The sequence below is a fragment of the Austrofundulus limnaeus genome, unplaced genomic scaffold (genome assembly GCF_001266775.1).
Source record: "Austrofundulus limnaeus strain Quisiro unplaced genomic scaffold, Austrofundulus_limnaeus-1.0 Scaffold29, whole genome shotgun sequence".
NCBI lineage: Eukaryota > Metazoa > Chordata > Actinopteri > Cyprinodontiformes > Rivulidae > Austrofundulus > Austrofundulus limnaeus.
Genome location: NW_013952431.1, coordinates 1,069,341 through 1,083,881, shown reverse-complemented (window position 1 = coordinate 1,083,881; position 14,541 = coordinate 1,069,341). Strand labels below are relative to the sequence as shown.

General features: G+C 37.6%; 3 protein-coding genes across 4 annotated transcripts in view; 1 reads left to right on the top strand and 2 right to left on the bottom strand.

Annotated features, from left to right (window-relative positions):
- ppp2r1bb (protein phosphatase 2, regulatory subunit A, beta b) overlaps nt 1–3,258 on the bottom strand; it is a 15,203-nt gene extending 11,945 nt beyond the window's left edge. Inside the window, exons 1-6 of the mRNA XM_014005250.1 lie at nt 3,150–3,258; nt 2,398–2,488; nt 2,194–2,294; nt 1,624–1,856; nt 1,295–1,442; nt 998–1,153 (exon numbers count right to left, since the gene is read on the bottom strand). Coding sequence (XP_013860704.1) covers nt 998–1,153; nt 1,295–1,442; nt 1,624–1,856; nt 2,194–2,294; nt 2,398–2,488; nt 3,150–3,227 — 807 coding nt within the window. The 5' untranslated portion in view covers nt 3,228–3,258. The remainder of the gene's footprint in view (nt 1–997; nt 1,154–1,294; nt 1,443–1,623; nt 1,857–2,193; nt 2,295–2,397; nt 2,489–3,149) is intronic.
- Nucleotides 3,259–3,869: 611 nt separating this feature from the next.
- med29 (mediator complex subunit 29) lies at nt 3,870–5,701 on the top strand. The gene is given in 4 exon segments (XM_014005249.1): nt 3,870–4,053; nt 4,163–4,221; nt 4,324–4,408; nt 5,112–5,701. Coding segments are annotated over 4 exon segments (525 nt in total). The 5' UTR covers nt 3,870–3,900; the 3' UTR covers nt 5,340–5,701.
- A 710-nt stretch (nt 5,702–6,411) lies between these two features.
- On the bottom strand, nt 6,412–14,214 carry mlf1 (myeloid leukemia factor 1). 2 transcript variants are annotated; one of them, XM_014005247.1, is made up of 8 exons: nt 14,048–14,214; nt 13,172–13,334; nt 8,254–8,298; nt 7,844–7,927; nt 7,640–7,768; nt 7,353–7,512; nt 7,131–7,269; nt 6,412–6,951 (listed from the first exon to the last, which is right to left on the bottom strand). In XM_014005247.1, exons 1-8 carry the CDS (start codon nt 14,092–14,094, stop codon nt 6,888–6,890), a joined length of 831 nt encoding a protein of 276 aa, XP_013860701.1. In that variant the 5' UTR covers nt 14,095–14,214; the 3' UTR covers nt 6,412–6,887. The 2 variants fall into 2 exon arrangements, with proteins under 2 accessions (XP_013860701.1, XP_013860702.1); XM_014005248.1 differs by lacking the exon at nt 8,254–8,298 and having other exon boundaries at nt 14,048–14,197.
- Nucleotides 14,215–14,541: the final 327 nt, after the last annotated feature.

Sequence of the window (14,541 nt, the reverse complement as noted above, 5' to 3'; positions counted from 1 at the left end):
ATATGGAGGTGAGAAAACAACAACACTAATGCTTATTTAAATTCTATGCAGAGCATTTGAATGTTCTGGAAAACATTAAATCCCAACATGGGCCAATATGAATTTCCTGTTGTTTTTTTTTTTTTTGCAGTTTTGCCAATATAATTTTTGACTGATTCTCCCTTTTCCCAAAGAACTGGAACTAAAAAAAAATGTTCCTAATAATTTCTGATTAAACTGAAAATTATTATGTTGCATCAATCAGTGTAATCCTGCTGCACTCATAGTCACCAGGGTTCAGTTTTTGAGGTGGTAGCTTTGAAGTTGCCAATATTAAAGATGGATTACACTACTGGATATCTGAAAGTCTTCACACAACACTGCAGCTCAACGTGATACTAAAGACCATTTGGCTGCAGAAAAACTAGATTAAACACTAGTCAAAACAAGATTAAGTCATTTATTCATTTTATTTTACATAGACACCAATCTAACAGCATTCCTGCGTGACAATCAATTATATAGATTAGGAGTAAACACAGCGTCACACAAAGCACATGCCTGTGATGCTGTGCAGCTCCTCTGGCTGATTCTGATTGTACTGACTACAGTATAAATTTTTTACCCTATCTTAGTAAAACAAAAACAAACAAACTGTCTAACAGTAGTGTCTAACAAAAATTAATGCAGTTAGCATGATTAACTTTAACTGCCTTTTGCGCTTATGGAGGTGTGCTGTTGCTAGCATGACATAGCATTTCTCCTTCCTAGCTTAGTTACGGTGCATTCACATGACCAGATAAGGGGGAAAAAAATGGTACTTTTGAGTGCTGGACTGGATGCAGTTCACTTTTACATTTACTATGTAAAAATGCAATGTAAGCTGGGAAATATTCTATTCAAGACACACAAACACAAAAATCTTCCTAAACTGTTACCAATTTAAAAACAAACAAACATCAGAATCATACAATTTTAAAATGTGCAAGCTCTGAAAGAAGGCTCTGCATCTGTTTACCTCAGAAAACTTGTCAGCCACCATGTAACGAACCCTCCAGGATTTATCTTCTGCAGCCTGGCGCAAAGTTGGCATTACAAGCGTCTCCAGGTCTTCTTGAGGCAAGAGAGTGGCAATACTGACACAGGCCTCCACCGCAAGCAGCCGCACTGAGTCCTGAAGCAGACAAATTAGCAGCATCAGCTTAGCTGTTCGTGAGTAAAACTATCAGAAATATTCAACAAGAATTAAACAAAAAAATTAATAAATAAATAAAATGCAACACCAGTTTATGAGAACAAAGAAACTTGCTCATACCTGCTCATCTGAGGCCAGAGCAGTGAAGAGTGGAATAATGTCGGTTTTTACATAATCCAACTCCAAAACTTTAGCAAACTCTCCCAGTTTCGATGCTGCAGCACGGCGCACCATAGGAGTATCGTCAGAGCACAAGGTGCGAAAATGTCTAGGAAGAACCACACATTTAGTTTTGAAGCAATACAAACCATACAGTCAAAAACCAGTTATAAATCTTCAACAATGCCCCGAGCTATGCATGAAGTTACATGTCTCACTGTTTAGTATATTGGCAAATAAAAGTCAAAAGCACTAAACAACTGTCTTCCTCCTCTTAAGAATTCACTTACTGGCGAATTTCAGCCTTAACAGTGCTGGAGACACGAGGATAACACACACTAAAGAGGCCACAGGCTGATGTGCGAGAGGTGAACCAGTCACCACTGGCCAGTCGCTTCACTAAAGGCTCAAAGTGAACTTCCAGGTCAACCGGAGAGTGCTCCTGAGAGATCTTTCGCAGGGATTCCACAGCTTTGTCTCTGACTACAGTCTCTTCCACAGTTGCAAGACTCTCCAGAGGAGGCTGAAAATTAAGAGAACGAAGTTAGACTCAGTAAAATGTTACAGCATACAAAGTATTCATTAGTTACAATAAATATAGCATTGTTGATGACAATATTGGCTTCTTGAAAGGGTGTCGCGTTTCAAAAAGGAATGTGTTAACCACTTGTTTATGACTTTAAAACATGTACCAGAGGAACCTTGAAATCTAGAGGTAGTGGGTAACACAGAAAATGGGATTCAGCCCAACTAGCCATAAGTACTGTACACAACTCTGCTTAAGAATAAATGAACAAATGTTACTTTGCAGACAGAAAATACAAGCTTTAAAAAATAAACTTTAAGAAAACAAAACTCACCAGGAGACAGTGGACATACTCCGGCCCTCCCACCAACATGGTGAAATTGCCAAGCTGCTCTGCCAATGCCAACAGCACCTCATCTTCATCATAGATGGTATCTTACAGATGACAAAAAATAAAATAAAATAAAATAAAAAATTAGAAAAAAATACACAAATTGCTAGTCAATACGAGGACAAGTTAGACAGCTGATATCTTTACCTGTGAGAAAAGGCAGGAGTTCGGTGCGCGTCCTCTCTACACCCAAAGCTAAAGCGATAGTCGACAGCTTCTTGATGCTGTTGAGACGTAACTGTGCAGAAAACGACATAAATAGTAATTCGCACACAAAGAAGACTTAGCACAAATTAGTCTACTGACAGATTATTAAAGAAACTTCACAGAATTTGCTACAACCATGAGTGTTGCTGGGATGGTGATCGTCAAATGATTAGCTAAAGCTAGTCATCGCTCACTATGACTATCACGGTAGATTGTTAAAGAAAAAAAATGGTAAATTAAATACTTTTTATGTCTGAGGGGAGACATTTGAGCTAGCAACTAAACCTACTATGGAATCAAGTGCTGCTTGTTCAGATTTCAGCTTTCCTTGATACGTGGTTAGCGTAGCGCAGATACTGGAAGATGCTAACGATGCAATAAAAATGCTAGCAGTTCGAAACAACGACGGGTTGCTTTAACTAATACAAACATTATAGTGACGCTAATATCGGTGTAATCACCAGCTAACCAAGTATGATTTTACCCATAGTTCTGGAATATGAATTACTGTCACTAATAAAAATAATAATATTAATATTAATAAATACACGGTTGTTCAAGCAGAGTACGCCCGGCAGAAAACAGGCCTAGCTAGTTAGCGAATTGCTAATGTGAAAGCTCGCATCGAGGTAAAACATTACTTTTTGATGTACAATGTAAAGATGACTTAATTAATAGACTACAGATAATACCTGGACGTCCTCATTCCGCAGTTCATCAATAAGAACGGCGATAGGGTACAGAGAGTCGTCTCCATCAGCTCCTGCCATTTTGGATACTGTAGCAGTTTTAGAATGGCGCTGCTGTGCGGCACTACGGGGTTTCTGCCTGAGAACAGCGGCTGCAGGGTTGCTGTTGCGTTCAAGGAAGCTCCGACAAAATAGACACACTGACCACAGCATTTGCACTTTAAAAAAAAATTACATTTAAAATGTTTCCGGTAAAACACCTCCTTCTGATATAGGATTAGATGCAGTCATATAATTGTAACTAATAATTAATCGAAAATTAGTCATAATAGAAATAATCAGGGTAGCTTCTGATTACTTTGTATTATTACTTATACAGATTTTGCTTGTATAAGTAGATTTACAGTTGCTGTGTTGGAAACATAAATTTAATTTGAATACTTGGATTGCCATAAAAACACTGCGACCTTTACTGAACAAATTAACATTATCACAAAACTCTCCCCGTTTCTCTCCCTCTTTCTGTAAGCATCTCAAAATGTTTTATTGCAAAATTATACTTTTGTAATTCTTTAATTCTTTTCTAATTTCTAATCCTTTAAATTATTAAAACAAATATACAAATTTATTATTATTATTTTAAGTCGCAACAGCAGGAAAAAAAAATGTTACCTCTATTTAAAATAACTCATAAAAGCAATTGAGCTTTTATTTTGAAAGACGAGGAACCGGATATTATGTGACAACATGGAAGATGGCGTCTCAGCAGCAACAACCCGGCGGTCCAATGTCTCAACCCGGATTGCAACAGACTGCTTCAATACAACAACAACTCAGTCAACAGCAAGACTTTGATCCAGTTCATAGATTTAAAATGCTTATTCCACAACTGAAGGAGAGTTTGCAGGTGATTGTGCTGCACTGAGCTAGCTAAACACAGTAGACGTCACACACAAATTGGTAACAGTAGCTATAGTTAGCTTGCTAACATTCTCTTCTTGTTTTTGGATATACAGAATTTAATGAAGATTGCAGCCTTAAATTTGTCCCATAACACTTCAATTGACAACGGCATGTAAGTTCCCTGTGCTGTGGGCTTGCAGCAATGCCTAACATTGTATCTGTCTTTTGTGTCAATCAATATTTTAACTTGRTTTTGGTTTTCTCTCCCTTCTAGTAAAAGCAGTGACACGTCAGTTCAACGCTTTGACAAAAGCTTAGAGGAATTTTACGCCCTTTGTGATCAAGTGGAGTTGTGTTTGGTAAGACTGATCAAAAACATTTGTATTTTCATTAACGCAACTCAAATGCAGTTTGTGATGAATGAAGGAAATCACTCATTTATGCAATATCAATTTGTCTTACTACGTATGAAATGCTTGATTTAAGTATAATTCATTTTAGTTTTTTGGATAGTTTTGTTTTTATTTTGTCTGAGATAATTCAACTTTATTTAACAGTGAAAATACTCCTCTAAAGCAGTGGTTTACAACCATCTTTTTGCTTTTGATCTATAAAACAAAAGTTGTAGAGACACAAGACCCAGACTATTTAGTGAAAGTATACAAACCTTGCCATTAAGCCATTTAACAGAGTCATCTCAAACAGATAGGTTTTTATGTACTCAGGACCATTATTATTATTATATATTTTTTAACAGTTAGCACTAAATATTCCTGTGTTTGTATAGTTTGATTTACATAGATTTCCTTTAGACTTCACACTTGGTGTTTCATGATCCAAACTTTGAGAATCACTGCTTTAAAGAAGTGACTGGAAGAGTTTTATTAATCAACTCATACTCTGCAGGTTTCCACTTTGTACAACTTTCCTTTCTTTTTTTAAATTAAAGCTTTTTAACATTAGGCTCAAACAGGACGTCCTCTGTAACACAAATACTACACACATTATTGAAACCTAAAACGTGCTGCATAAATGTGAAAGCCCCCCTCTCTCTATTTGCAGCGTCTGGCGTACGAGTGCCTTTCGCAGAGCATCGACAGCGCCAAACATTCCCCCAACCTGGTCCCAACAGCCACCAAGCCAGACACGGTGCAGACAGAGTCCATGTCTTARGCCCAGTACCTCAGCATGATCAAGTCTCAGATCTCCTGTGCCAAAGACATTCACAACGCGTTACTGGAGTGCTCCAAGAAGATTGCTGGAAAGGGTCAACATCAGGGGATCATGTAGACTTGGACAGACTATTCAAACTCGTTTTGCATGTTATGCAAAAATCCAGCGAAATAGTTGTTTTTTATGTTGTATTTTTGTACATACTGTATTCTTGGAAGTTTTTTTCTCTTTAATGACCAGCAGGTGGCGACAGAGTGCAGGTAGAGATTTTGTAACATTTGTATTGACTAATAAAACCTTTCTACAGATGCTGAGGTTTCTGTTATTCAGTATGTACAGAGGAAAATGATCCAGTAACATATTTAATTGGCCATTTATGTGAAAGCAATGGAAATATAAATGGGCATGCAAGTTTGACAAAAGTTTAACAGTGTAGCTGAATATATTAAAGAAAAAATAAACTTGTATTTGTAAAAATGTAATGTAGTTGTGTTGGTTAAAAACACTGGCAACTGTATTGTTGAATGAAGCAGATTTAAGTCCAATTACAGTGACAAATGGTGAGGGTGTTATACTGGTCAAAGGTAACAAACTTTCTTCTCTGGTATATTAAAGCAAAGGAATAAGTGAAGTCTGATAATATTAGCACACGAGAGGGGAGCATGGAGGGGCCTGCAGCTGTGTAACATCTCAGACCCATGTGAGCTACTGACAGGTTCTTAGATCCCAAAATACCACCCAGGGTCACCAGCAGGCAACAGAAGCTCATCAAAGAACATTGTCCCTCGCGTATAAACTGTAAGTATAGCTGCATTATATTTTAACTGCTGTACAAATGAGAATTGTCTGCCATTATTAAACTGGTATGAAACTAGTTTGTGGGGGGGAAAAGCAAAAACTTTTTTTACAAGTTTAATATCAGACACCATCCTGTGCTGACAGACCTTTTATTGTGTAAAAAATCTATAAGAATGGAACTTTTACTAAGTAATCCATATGTTGTCTATAGACAGAGGTCATCAGGTGGGAAAAAAAATTAAATATAAAAAGGGAAGGAGTAATGTTTTTTTTGTACAAAGATTACATTGGATGCATTACATTTAGGCATAATTACAAACTGTTTATGATCTCTATAAACATTCATGGATTTTAGATATTTAGGGTTTAGCAACTTAATACAGATAAAGAGTCAGTATGAGAAAATATTTTATTTGTTGAATGAGTAATGGTGATCAAAATAAAATATCAATAAAAAAGATTTAAGCCTCTTTCTTTTAAATTCCTACATATACTGCACTGTTAGGTAACATAAATATGGTTTCACATAAAATACATGACTTTTTTTGTAGTTAAGTACTTTTTGTCCACAGCTTCAAAAGAATTACACTAAGATTTAATGACATCAATTTGCTATTAGTCTGTTGTCTAGTAATCACTGTATTTACATTGACAACACCGATCTAAACTCAAACTGTACATAGTGCTTGAGATAATTTCTCTAGTGATATAAAATGTACACAGCTGGCTAACATAAGCAATACAACATTATCTATCTTACTACTAATAAAAAAAATCTATCGTGGTGTGTTTGTGTGTGTGACAGGCAGCACAATAAGATGCTTAAAAACATTAATAAACACATAAAAGCGGGAAAAACAGCCAATTTTAATGCTTTGTGTTGCCCGAGTCTTTAGTTTCGTCTTTTCCTCCAGTTTTGCACCTTTGTTCTCTGTGGAAAACAAAACAAAGAAACATCAAATTAACAGTGACTCACAAGCTAAACGTGGTCTACTGGCATGATAGCTGTGTCGTACGGAGCACGCACGTCTGCTATCTGCCTGTTTATCGCTTGAACCTGGCGTGCACATGCGCGTCTGTCTCGGCGCTGCACGTGGTCTCAGTACTGACCTGTGGGGGAGCTCAGGACCAGGGAGGGCTGCTTGGTGGGCAGCACGGGGAGGAGGTTCCCTCAGGGAAGGCATGCGGTGTGACGGCTGAAATCTGGACACCTCCTGCTGCCACTCGTCATAAAAAGACTGGGCTTCGGCTGCAGAGGGAAGATTCGATTAGGCAGAATATTAAAGATTTGAAGCAGGACACAACTGTTAGAAACGTTGAGATTTAACATACATTCATCCATGTTCTGGAAGTCCTGGTTGAGCTCTTTCTCTCCCGTTTTCTTGTTATATTTCTTCTCAACGACGTGTCCCTTGTCCTTAATGTGATGCCCGATTTTCATCTTCTCCATACCACTCTCAGAGTCTTTCACTGCTTGGTGCGTCTCTTTGATCTGAGAAAGCAAACAGAATTAAACCTTCAGAAAGACGGTAGCTCACGTCTCATAGTTTAAAACGTTGAAGTGTGTTCTTCAACAACCTGACATAAAAACAACGCAACACATCCGTCGGGACACTTACCCCTCCTGGGGCTCGAAGAGTCGATGAAACAGCTTTAAACACCTTCGGAGGCTCGTTTCCAACTTTTGAATACGTCATTACTGACGAGGAGCTGAAGGAGTGGGTGTTGGAGTCTGTGGACCTGTTCTCCTGAAACGCATACAAGCACGCAACGTTCAGCAAGCACATCTAGAAGCACAACAGTTTTTAACGGAGTAAACTCACAAAGTTTCTGTTCATGTCCTCCATCCTGTTTCTCACATTGGCCATCATGTTGTCAAACACGCTGAAGGGGTTTTGCATGACGTCCTGCAGGAACAAAAAGTAAATAAATGTGTTAAACGTTTGTTCTGGCTACTCGCGCTGCATTAAAACTTTAGACACAAGCTAATTAGCACACTATATGAGTATACAGTATTATCAAAAGTAATGTGATATTTATTTGTAAGAAAACTAGAGATCTACTCCTGTATTTAATTTGTGGTCTTTATTTGGTGGGTTAACAAAAAGTTAAACATCAGTTACTGACTTAAATGCATCAACCTAACTTTGGAAACACAATCTTGGGGGGAAAAGCACACTATTTGTATTTAGTCAGTATGTTACAAGTTTAGATGAAAAAGGACTCCACTTACTGTGGTGTCCGAATTGCCAAAGGGCAACAATGACCGACTCATATCCTTAAGATTGGAAAAAAAAGAGTAAAAAAAAAAAACAGTAATTTAACGGTAAACACTATTTTTTTATACCATGATCAATGTGTATGGAACATTTGGAAAAAAAATTAAAAATAAACTAAATAATCATAAGTCTATGAGGATTTAAGAAACATTATAAAACATGGTGACCATCACTGGAGATTTAAAAAAGCTATGAAATTAATTACTGGCTTAACTAATTAGCATTTTTTTTACATTTCTACATACCAGGGTTCCTACAGTTTAAAGCAAGTTAAATTTAAGACTTTTTAATGCCAACTGAAATTAAATATTACCAATTTCATAATAAASACAAATGATAAAAAAATAAAATAAAAACTGGCAGAAACTCAAGAAACAAAGTATTTTTGGTTGAAGTATTCAAATATTGCTAATATACCAATTGTTTTTATCCATATCTAACTATAGCAGAAACATTCTTAGCAGTCAGTTTTAAACTTAAACTTATTTCAGGAAATCCTCTAACGACCCAAAATTTGGAGTTTTAGGACCCACAGTGGGGTCTTAACACCAGCTTGCTGTAGATGAAACCTTAAAGTGACATCAATTTTTTGTAAGAAACATCAATGCATTTTTGGAAAGATAAGATTAACATATTAGAAAACAAATTTCACATTGCTCAGATGGACTGTTGAGATATTTGCATGTGAAAAGACAGGAAGTGATGTCAAAAGTGAATGTCTGTATCTGAATCTTTAAAAATATATATTTTTTACCAATTATTTTAATATTTAAGATGAATTATAATCATCCTATTTACAATGTGTTAACATTTTTAAGACTTCTGAAAGATTGATTTAAGAGATTTTAAGGCTAATTAAGGCCTTATTTTTTGGACTGATAAATTCAATGCCTTTTAAGACTTTTTAAGGACCTACAGGACCCCTGCATTCACACATAATGCTGACCACATAAATAAATGTYTAACTTTTTGCAAAGTTATTTTTTATTAGCCACTAAGCTCCTGACACACACATGCAGCTCTACACGCAGGATGAAACATTTATTTACAAGGTCACTAACGTTCTAGAGTTGCAGCCAGCAAGAAGTGAGTATGKAGGGTGCAGCCTGAAGCCCCACCAAACTGACCCCAGTGTTCCCAAATCCAGAATCTGTATTGTGGGCCAAGACCACAGGTGTTTGTGACCCCCGTGGCCCAAGATAAGCATCCTGACTGCCATCACCATMTGCTTGAGGGCATTTTCTAAGGGTGTGACGTGCAGGGTTATTGTGTGTAATCAGTGGGGTGTTGAATGACTTGTGTTCCATGTGTAATTGGGTCGCATTGCCAGAGATTAGAGTGGGTTTAACACCGTAAGTGAGCTTCATTCTAGGAAGGCTGCAGCGGGCAGGGTGGACCAGTCGGTACAGGGGTCTAACGGGAAAGGGAGGGGTGGGGGTTAAAGAGTCCAAGGCTGCTCTCTCAGCTCTTTTCAGAAGGTCAAGCTGATGTAAAACACTTCTGAAGTGCCAACTTCGTCCCACAGTGGCATCTGTGAACTAATAAATGCCACAAACGTTATCTGTGGGCATTATATTTAGACTGAGCAGAAGACGAGGAGCGGCTGCGAGTGCAAAACGGAGAAAGCAGACAAGTAAAGAGGTGTGAACTCACATGATTGAGACGGGTTTAAATTAGATCTGATTAATGATTGCAGCATTTTAAACAACGATTGTAAGAAAACCAGGCTGCTCTACTTTTCCACACGTGTGGTTGAACTTTTCATTTCAAGCTCTTTTCCTCTACCAGAAGCCTGGGAGCCTGAGGGTTCTGCACATTTGTTCCTAGGAAAAAGCTCTTCTGTCCACAGATCTACGGGGTCACTGCTGGAGTCACTCTACAACTCATGTTAGGATGCTCTGAAAGATGTCAATAAAACAAGCAAACATTAGTCTTGTTTCAGACATATGTAGATGTCTTTAGATTCTTGTGATACTTTAATAATCCTATTTACCATAAAGACTGCTCATTATTCTCCTTTGACACAATAATGAACCTCTTCTCATCTTTACGTCTAATGATCTCAGCTTTCCTGTCACACTTTTTATATTTATTTATGCAACAGATTCACAGTTCACACCTGTAAGACCGTTTCACCCAAGTCAAACTCATCTAGTCAAAAATGCTTTTTTTGTTTCKCTTTATTGAAAATGTACCAGCTTATAGAAGAACCTGATGTCAAACCAGTTATTTATAATCCACTTTATATTAATGATTTATAAATCATTTTATTCTGATTTGTTTACTATTACATAGTTTTCTACTTGTTTTGAAATTAAATTGTTCTCTGTTATTTGATAGCAGTTTTGTAAACAAGTGCCTGAGTGAATGGGAGTTATGAAAGATAATATGACCCTGATAGGAAAGACTGGCAAGAGGCAGAATAATTTGAGTTCTCCGCAGACGTGGAAGACAGACAGACATTTGTTTTTACCCCCACTGGGAATGTCCTGCTTTGTAAGCTAATAGCAGGAGTAGAACCGTCCAGAATTACAGTATGTGGCTAGTACTTGTGTGTGTTTAAGTGTCCCACTGCATAAATATAAATATTACAAATTGAAACTATGTGTGCCACTTTGCCTGCAAACATGCTGTAGTGCCATATGCGTGTGGTTTTTTTTTTTTTTACGAGCACAGCTCAGCCTGTGATACTAGTGAACAGCTTGAGAGCGAGCTGTCTGTCATCTAGCTGCTAATGTAGCAGCGATGCCAAGTTCTGCGAAACAGATGGGACGAAAAGAGCAACAATTGGAAATGTGACATCTGAACATACAGTACATGTTGTTACAAAGCAGCACAGCTTCGGCCCTTTCGGACGCTGTGGGTCTGATCTTCTTTTRCTCCTCAGACTTGAAAGTGCATTACGTCAGAAAGCAGTTTTTATGATTAAAAACTATCAGCCCCCATAATTAAAAAAAACACCAATTGAATCAGTATTATTATGTGGTTATGTGTTCAATGATCATTAGTCTCGGGTTATTTTTTATTTTGCAAAAATCTAATTTTTATAACCAGCTGGTTGTGTAAAAAAATAAGAAAAAAAGTTTGCATGAAAGGCTAGGACACTTTTGAGAGTGCAAAGATCTTGGCCTCTTAAATAAAAGGCCACACTTTTAATGTGAGCCATTACCAAGGATAAATATACAGGCACCCAAGAGATGTGGATTAAAGCAGGTGACTGTGACTAAATTTGACTTAGCACAAATAATTTGGCAGTAGAGCAGGGGATTGGGTAATGTTCGTGAGTGCTTTATAAAAGCAGATCAAATATTACTGCCTTGATATAGTCCCTCTCTCTAAGACAGCATTAAAGGGATTCATGATTAGTTGTAACATTAGACTTTATTTGATAAACATTTATTTTAACTGTGAAAAAAAAGACTGTATAAATACTGTAGGCTGTTTAGTTTTTATCATTTTCAAAAATATATATATTTTAACACGGTTGGAACCATTTTATTTACACACAAAGCATTCTGGGTAAATGATGACGTGGATAGGTCCTCAGTGCGAGGCTGCTAGCGAGCTATATCCACCCTGAAGGTTAATCTTGGACAATATCTGATGATTGACTCTTGAAACCAGAGAGCGTTGACAGAGAGGAGAAGGTAGAAATGACTCAGCCTGAAACTGAAAATATGGATGGAGGACAACAGAGCTGCTTCATGTAGAAGAACTTCAGCTTAGCCTGTTAGCTTTAGCACAGACGCTGTATTGCCTTATGTATTAGCTTGGTGTTAGCGCGACAAACTACAAGCTAAACTGAGGTCCTCCATCCATATTTTCAGCTGCAGGATGAGTCATTTTTACATTCCCCTCTGTCATGTGGATGGAGYACCTCAGTGACGAGAGGAGAATGTGTAGCGCTGAGCCAATACATATGTGATAGCGTCGGGGCTAATGCTAAAGCTAACATGCTAAGCTGAGGTTCTTCTTCCATGAAGCAGCTCTGTTGTCCTCCATCCATATTTTCAGTTACAGGCTGAGTCATTTCTACCTTCTCCTCTCTGTCAACGCTCTCTGGTTTCATTTAAAAGAGTCGATCATCAGATATTGTCCAAGATTAACCTTCAGGGTGGATATAGCTCGCTCACACCGAGTACCTATTCACGTCATCATTTACCCAGAATGCTTTGTGTGTAAATAAAATGGACCCATCCGTAATAAATTTTTAAAGTTTTAGTTTAAAATTATAAAAACTAAACAGCCTACAGTATTTTTACAGTCTTTATTTTACAGTAAAAATATATGTTTATTAAATACAGTCTAATGTTACAACTAATCATGGATCCCTTTAACAACAAAAAGATCCAGAGTAAGCTCTAATGTTTCAGCTTTGCTGGTAGCACGTCACGTCTGAAGTGAGTTTATGGGGCGCGTAGGAACAGACACTGACAGAAAAAAGTTTATTTTCTGCACCATCTTAGCTGAATAAAGCTGAATTTTCAGGGCTCCCATTGATGTGTGTGTCGAAAACGTATTTGCATGTATGTAAAAGAAACTAGTGTGTTAGTGGAACAATGTGCTATAAATAGGTCTTCTCAGGGCTAGATATAACCGTCCAGTAAGGCCAAGGGGGTTGCCCTTCCATAAAACCAGAGACTTAACATGCTCCATACTTCTGTGAGTTTCTGTTACACGTCCAGTGGCCAAGTTCCAGCTAACGCCAGCTATCATTTGGTGTGTCCACGGGGATAAAACAGAAGAATTAAGCTAAATAACGTTCAGGCACCAGTCACGCACATGCGAGTATTATCATACTCTAATTAAAGCTCTAACCTATTAGTTGAGTCCAGATTGTAAGAGGAGAGCGTTTAAAGAGCACATTCTRACCCTGTGTTCATTTCTCAATGCAAGGGATGAAGTGGGATGTCCTGCCATGTCACGTCCGTGGTTTCTCCCATCTGTTATGCTGGGCATCAAGGGTGCGCCGAATGGTTCAGAGAAACTACGCATCATGTGCCTCATGTGCTCCCTGTGAGCTCCAAATGGATCCCTGTTAGAGAGCATGAGAAATAAAAAGAAAATAATATTTACAGAGATATCAAATTTTATAAAAAAAAACATGCCTCCTGTCACTTCCATCAAGCTCTTAATTAGGGGTAAATTCCTCAATGAGCACACCATGCTGAAATAAGAAGCAGCTCTAAAATAAATTTAGCCACCCCTAAACACTRGACTCAGAAGTTGGGTCAAGTGCAGCCACGTTAACTCTGCAGGCATCCACTCATGGGACTTGTCAAAGTCAATGCAGCTCGGTGTCACACTGAACACTTTGTTCACAAATTTATTTTTTCTTAAATGGTACAAGAGCTGAATTGTTTTTATTTTCATTGACTGTAACGACACAGCTGTGTTGATAAAGTTAAGAAATGAACACACTAAAAGCAACATTTTAAATGTATTTCAAATTTATTTTTTAAAATTTTGAGAGTACACTAGCCGAATATCATCAAGTTTTTTTTTATATATGGCAGCTGTTGATAAGTAATGGAACATTTTGAAGACGCCTTTTTTATTTAATGAGTTACAAATATTAAAAATATTAAAATAAACAAAAGACATACAATATGCCCATTAGGTCAGCCTATGTCTATTACTGTTCTTGTAACAAGAGACTAGCAGTTCAAATCTAAATTATCGTATTACTATGTTATTACAATTTTGCAGTTAGTAATGTAATTAAATAAAACAGGTGTAGCTACTCACGAAAAAAACGGATCCTCGTCAAAGTCCCTCAGCATACTGTTAAACATTTCTGCGGACTTTAACGCTGTGACACAACACAAAATGGSTAATTTCCAATAATTACCCCGTKGCCAACTCCCTCCTCTGCTTGACCCGCTTTTAATGAAGGTGGCCGGCAGCTGAGCCGAACGTCACTCAGACACAGGCCACGTGACGCTAATGCCCGTCGCTCATTGGCTGCTTCGTGAGGCGCGTTTGACCAGGTTCCAGCCACGCGTCTCGTGTTGTGGGTGGCTTGTCATGGCAACGGCGCTCGAGAAGTTTCTTTTTTTTTAAAAAATAACTTTATCAGCGCTGTTTACATCTGGTTATCTTAAAAGAAATCACGCAGAAAGGCGTATCTATTCAAGGTAGTAGTAGTAGTAGTAGTAGTAATAATAATAATAATAATAATAATAATAATAATAATAATAATAAAACAGACTGGAAGGAATACAACTAATAAGTGATATAGA

Coding starts and splice junctions, on each gene's coding strand:
- mlf1 (XM_014005247.1), bottom strand. CDS start 14,094: ATGTTTAACAGTATGCTGAGGGACTTTGACGAGGATCCGTTTTTTTC. Junction 7,513..7,639: donor CTCTTCGAGCCCCAGGAGGG/GTAAGTGTCCCG, acceptor TTGCTTTCTCAG/ATCAAAGAGACGCACCAAGC. Junction 6,952..7,130: donor GGTCCTGAGCTCCCCCACAG/GTCAGTACTGAG, acceptor TGTTTTCCACAG/AGAACAAAGGTGCAAAACTG.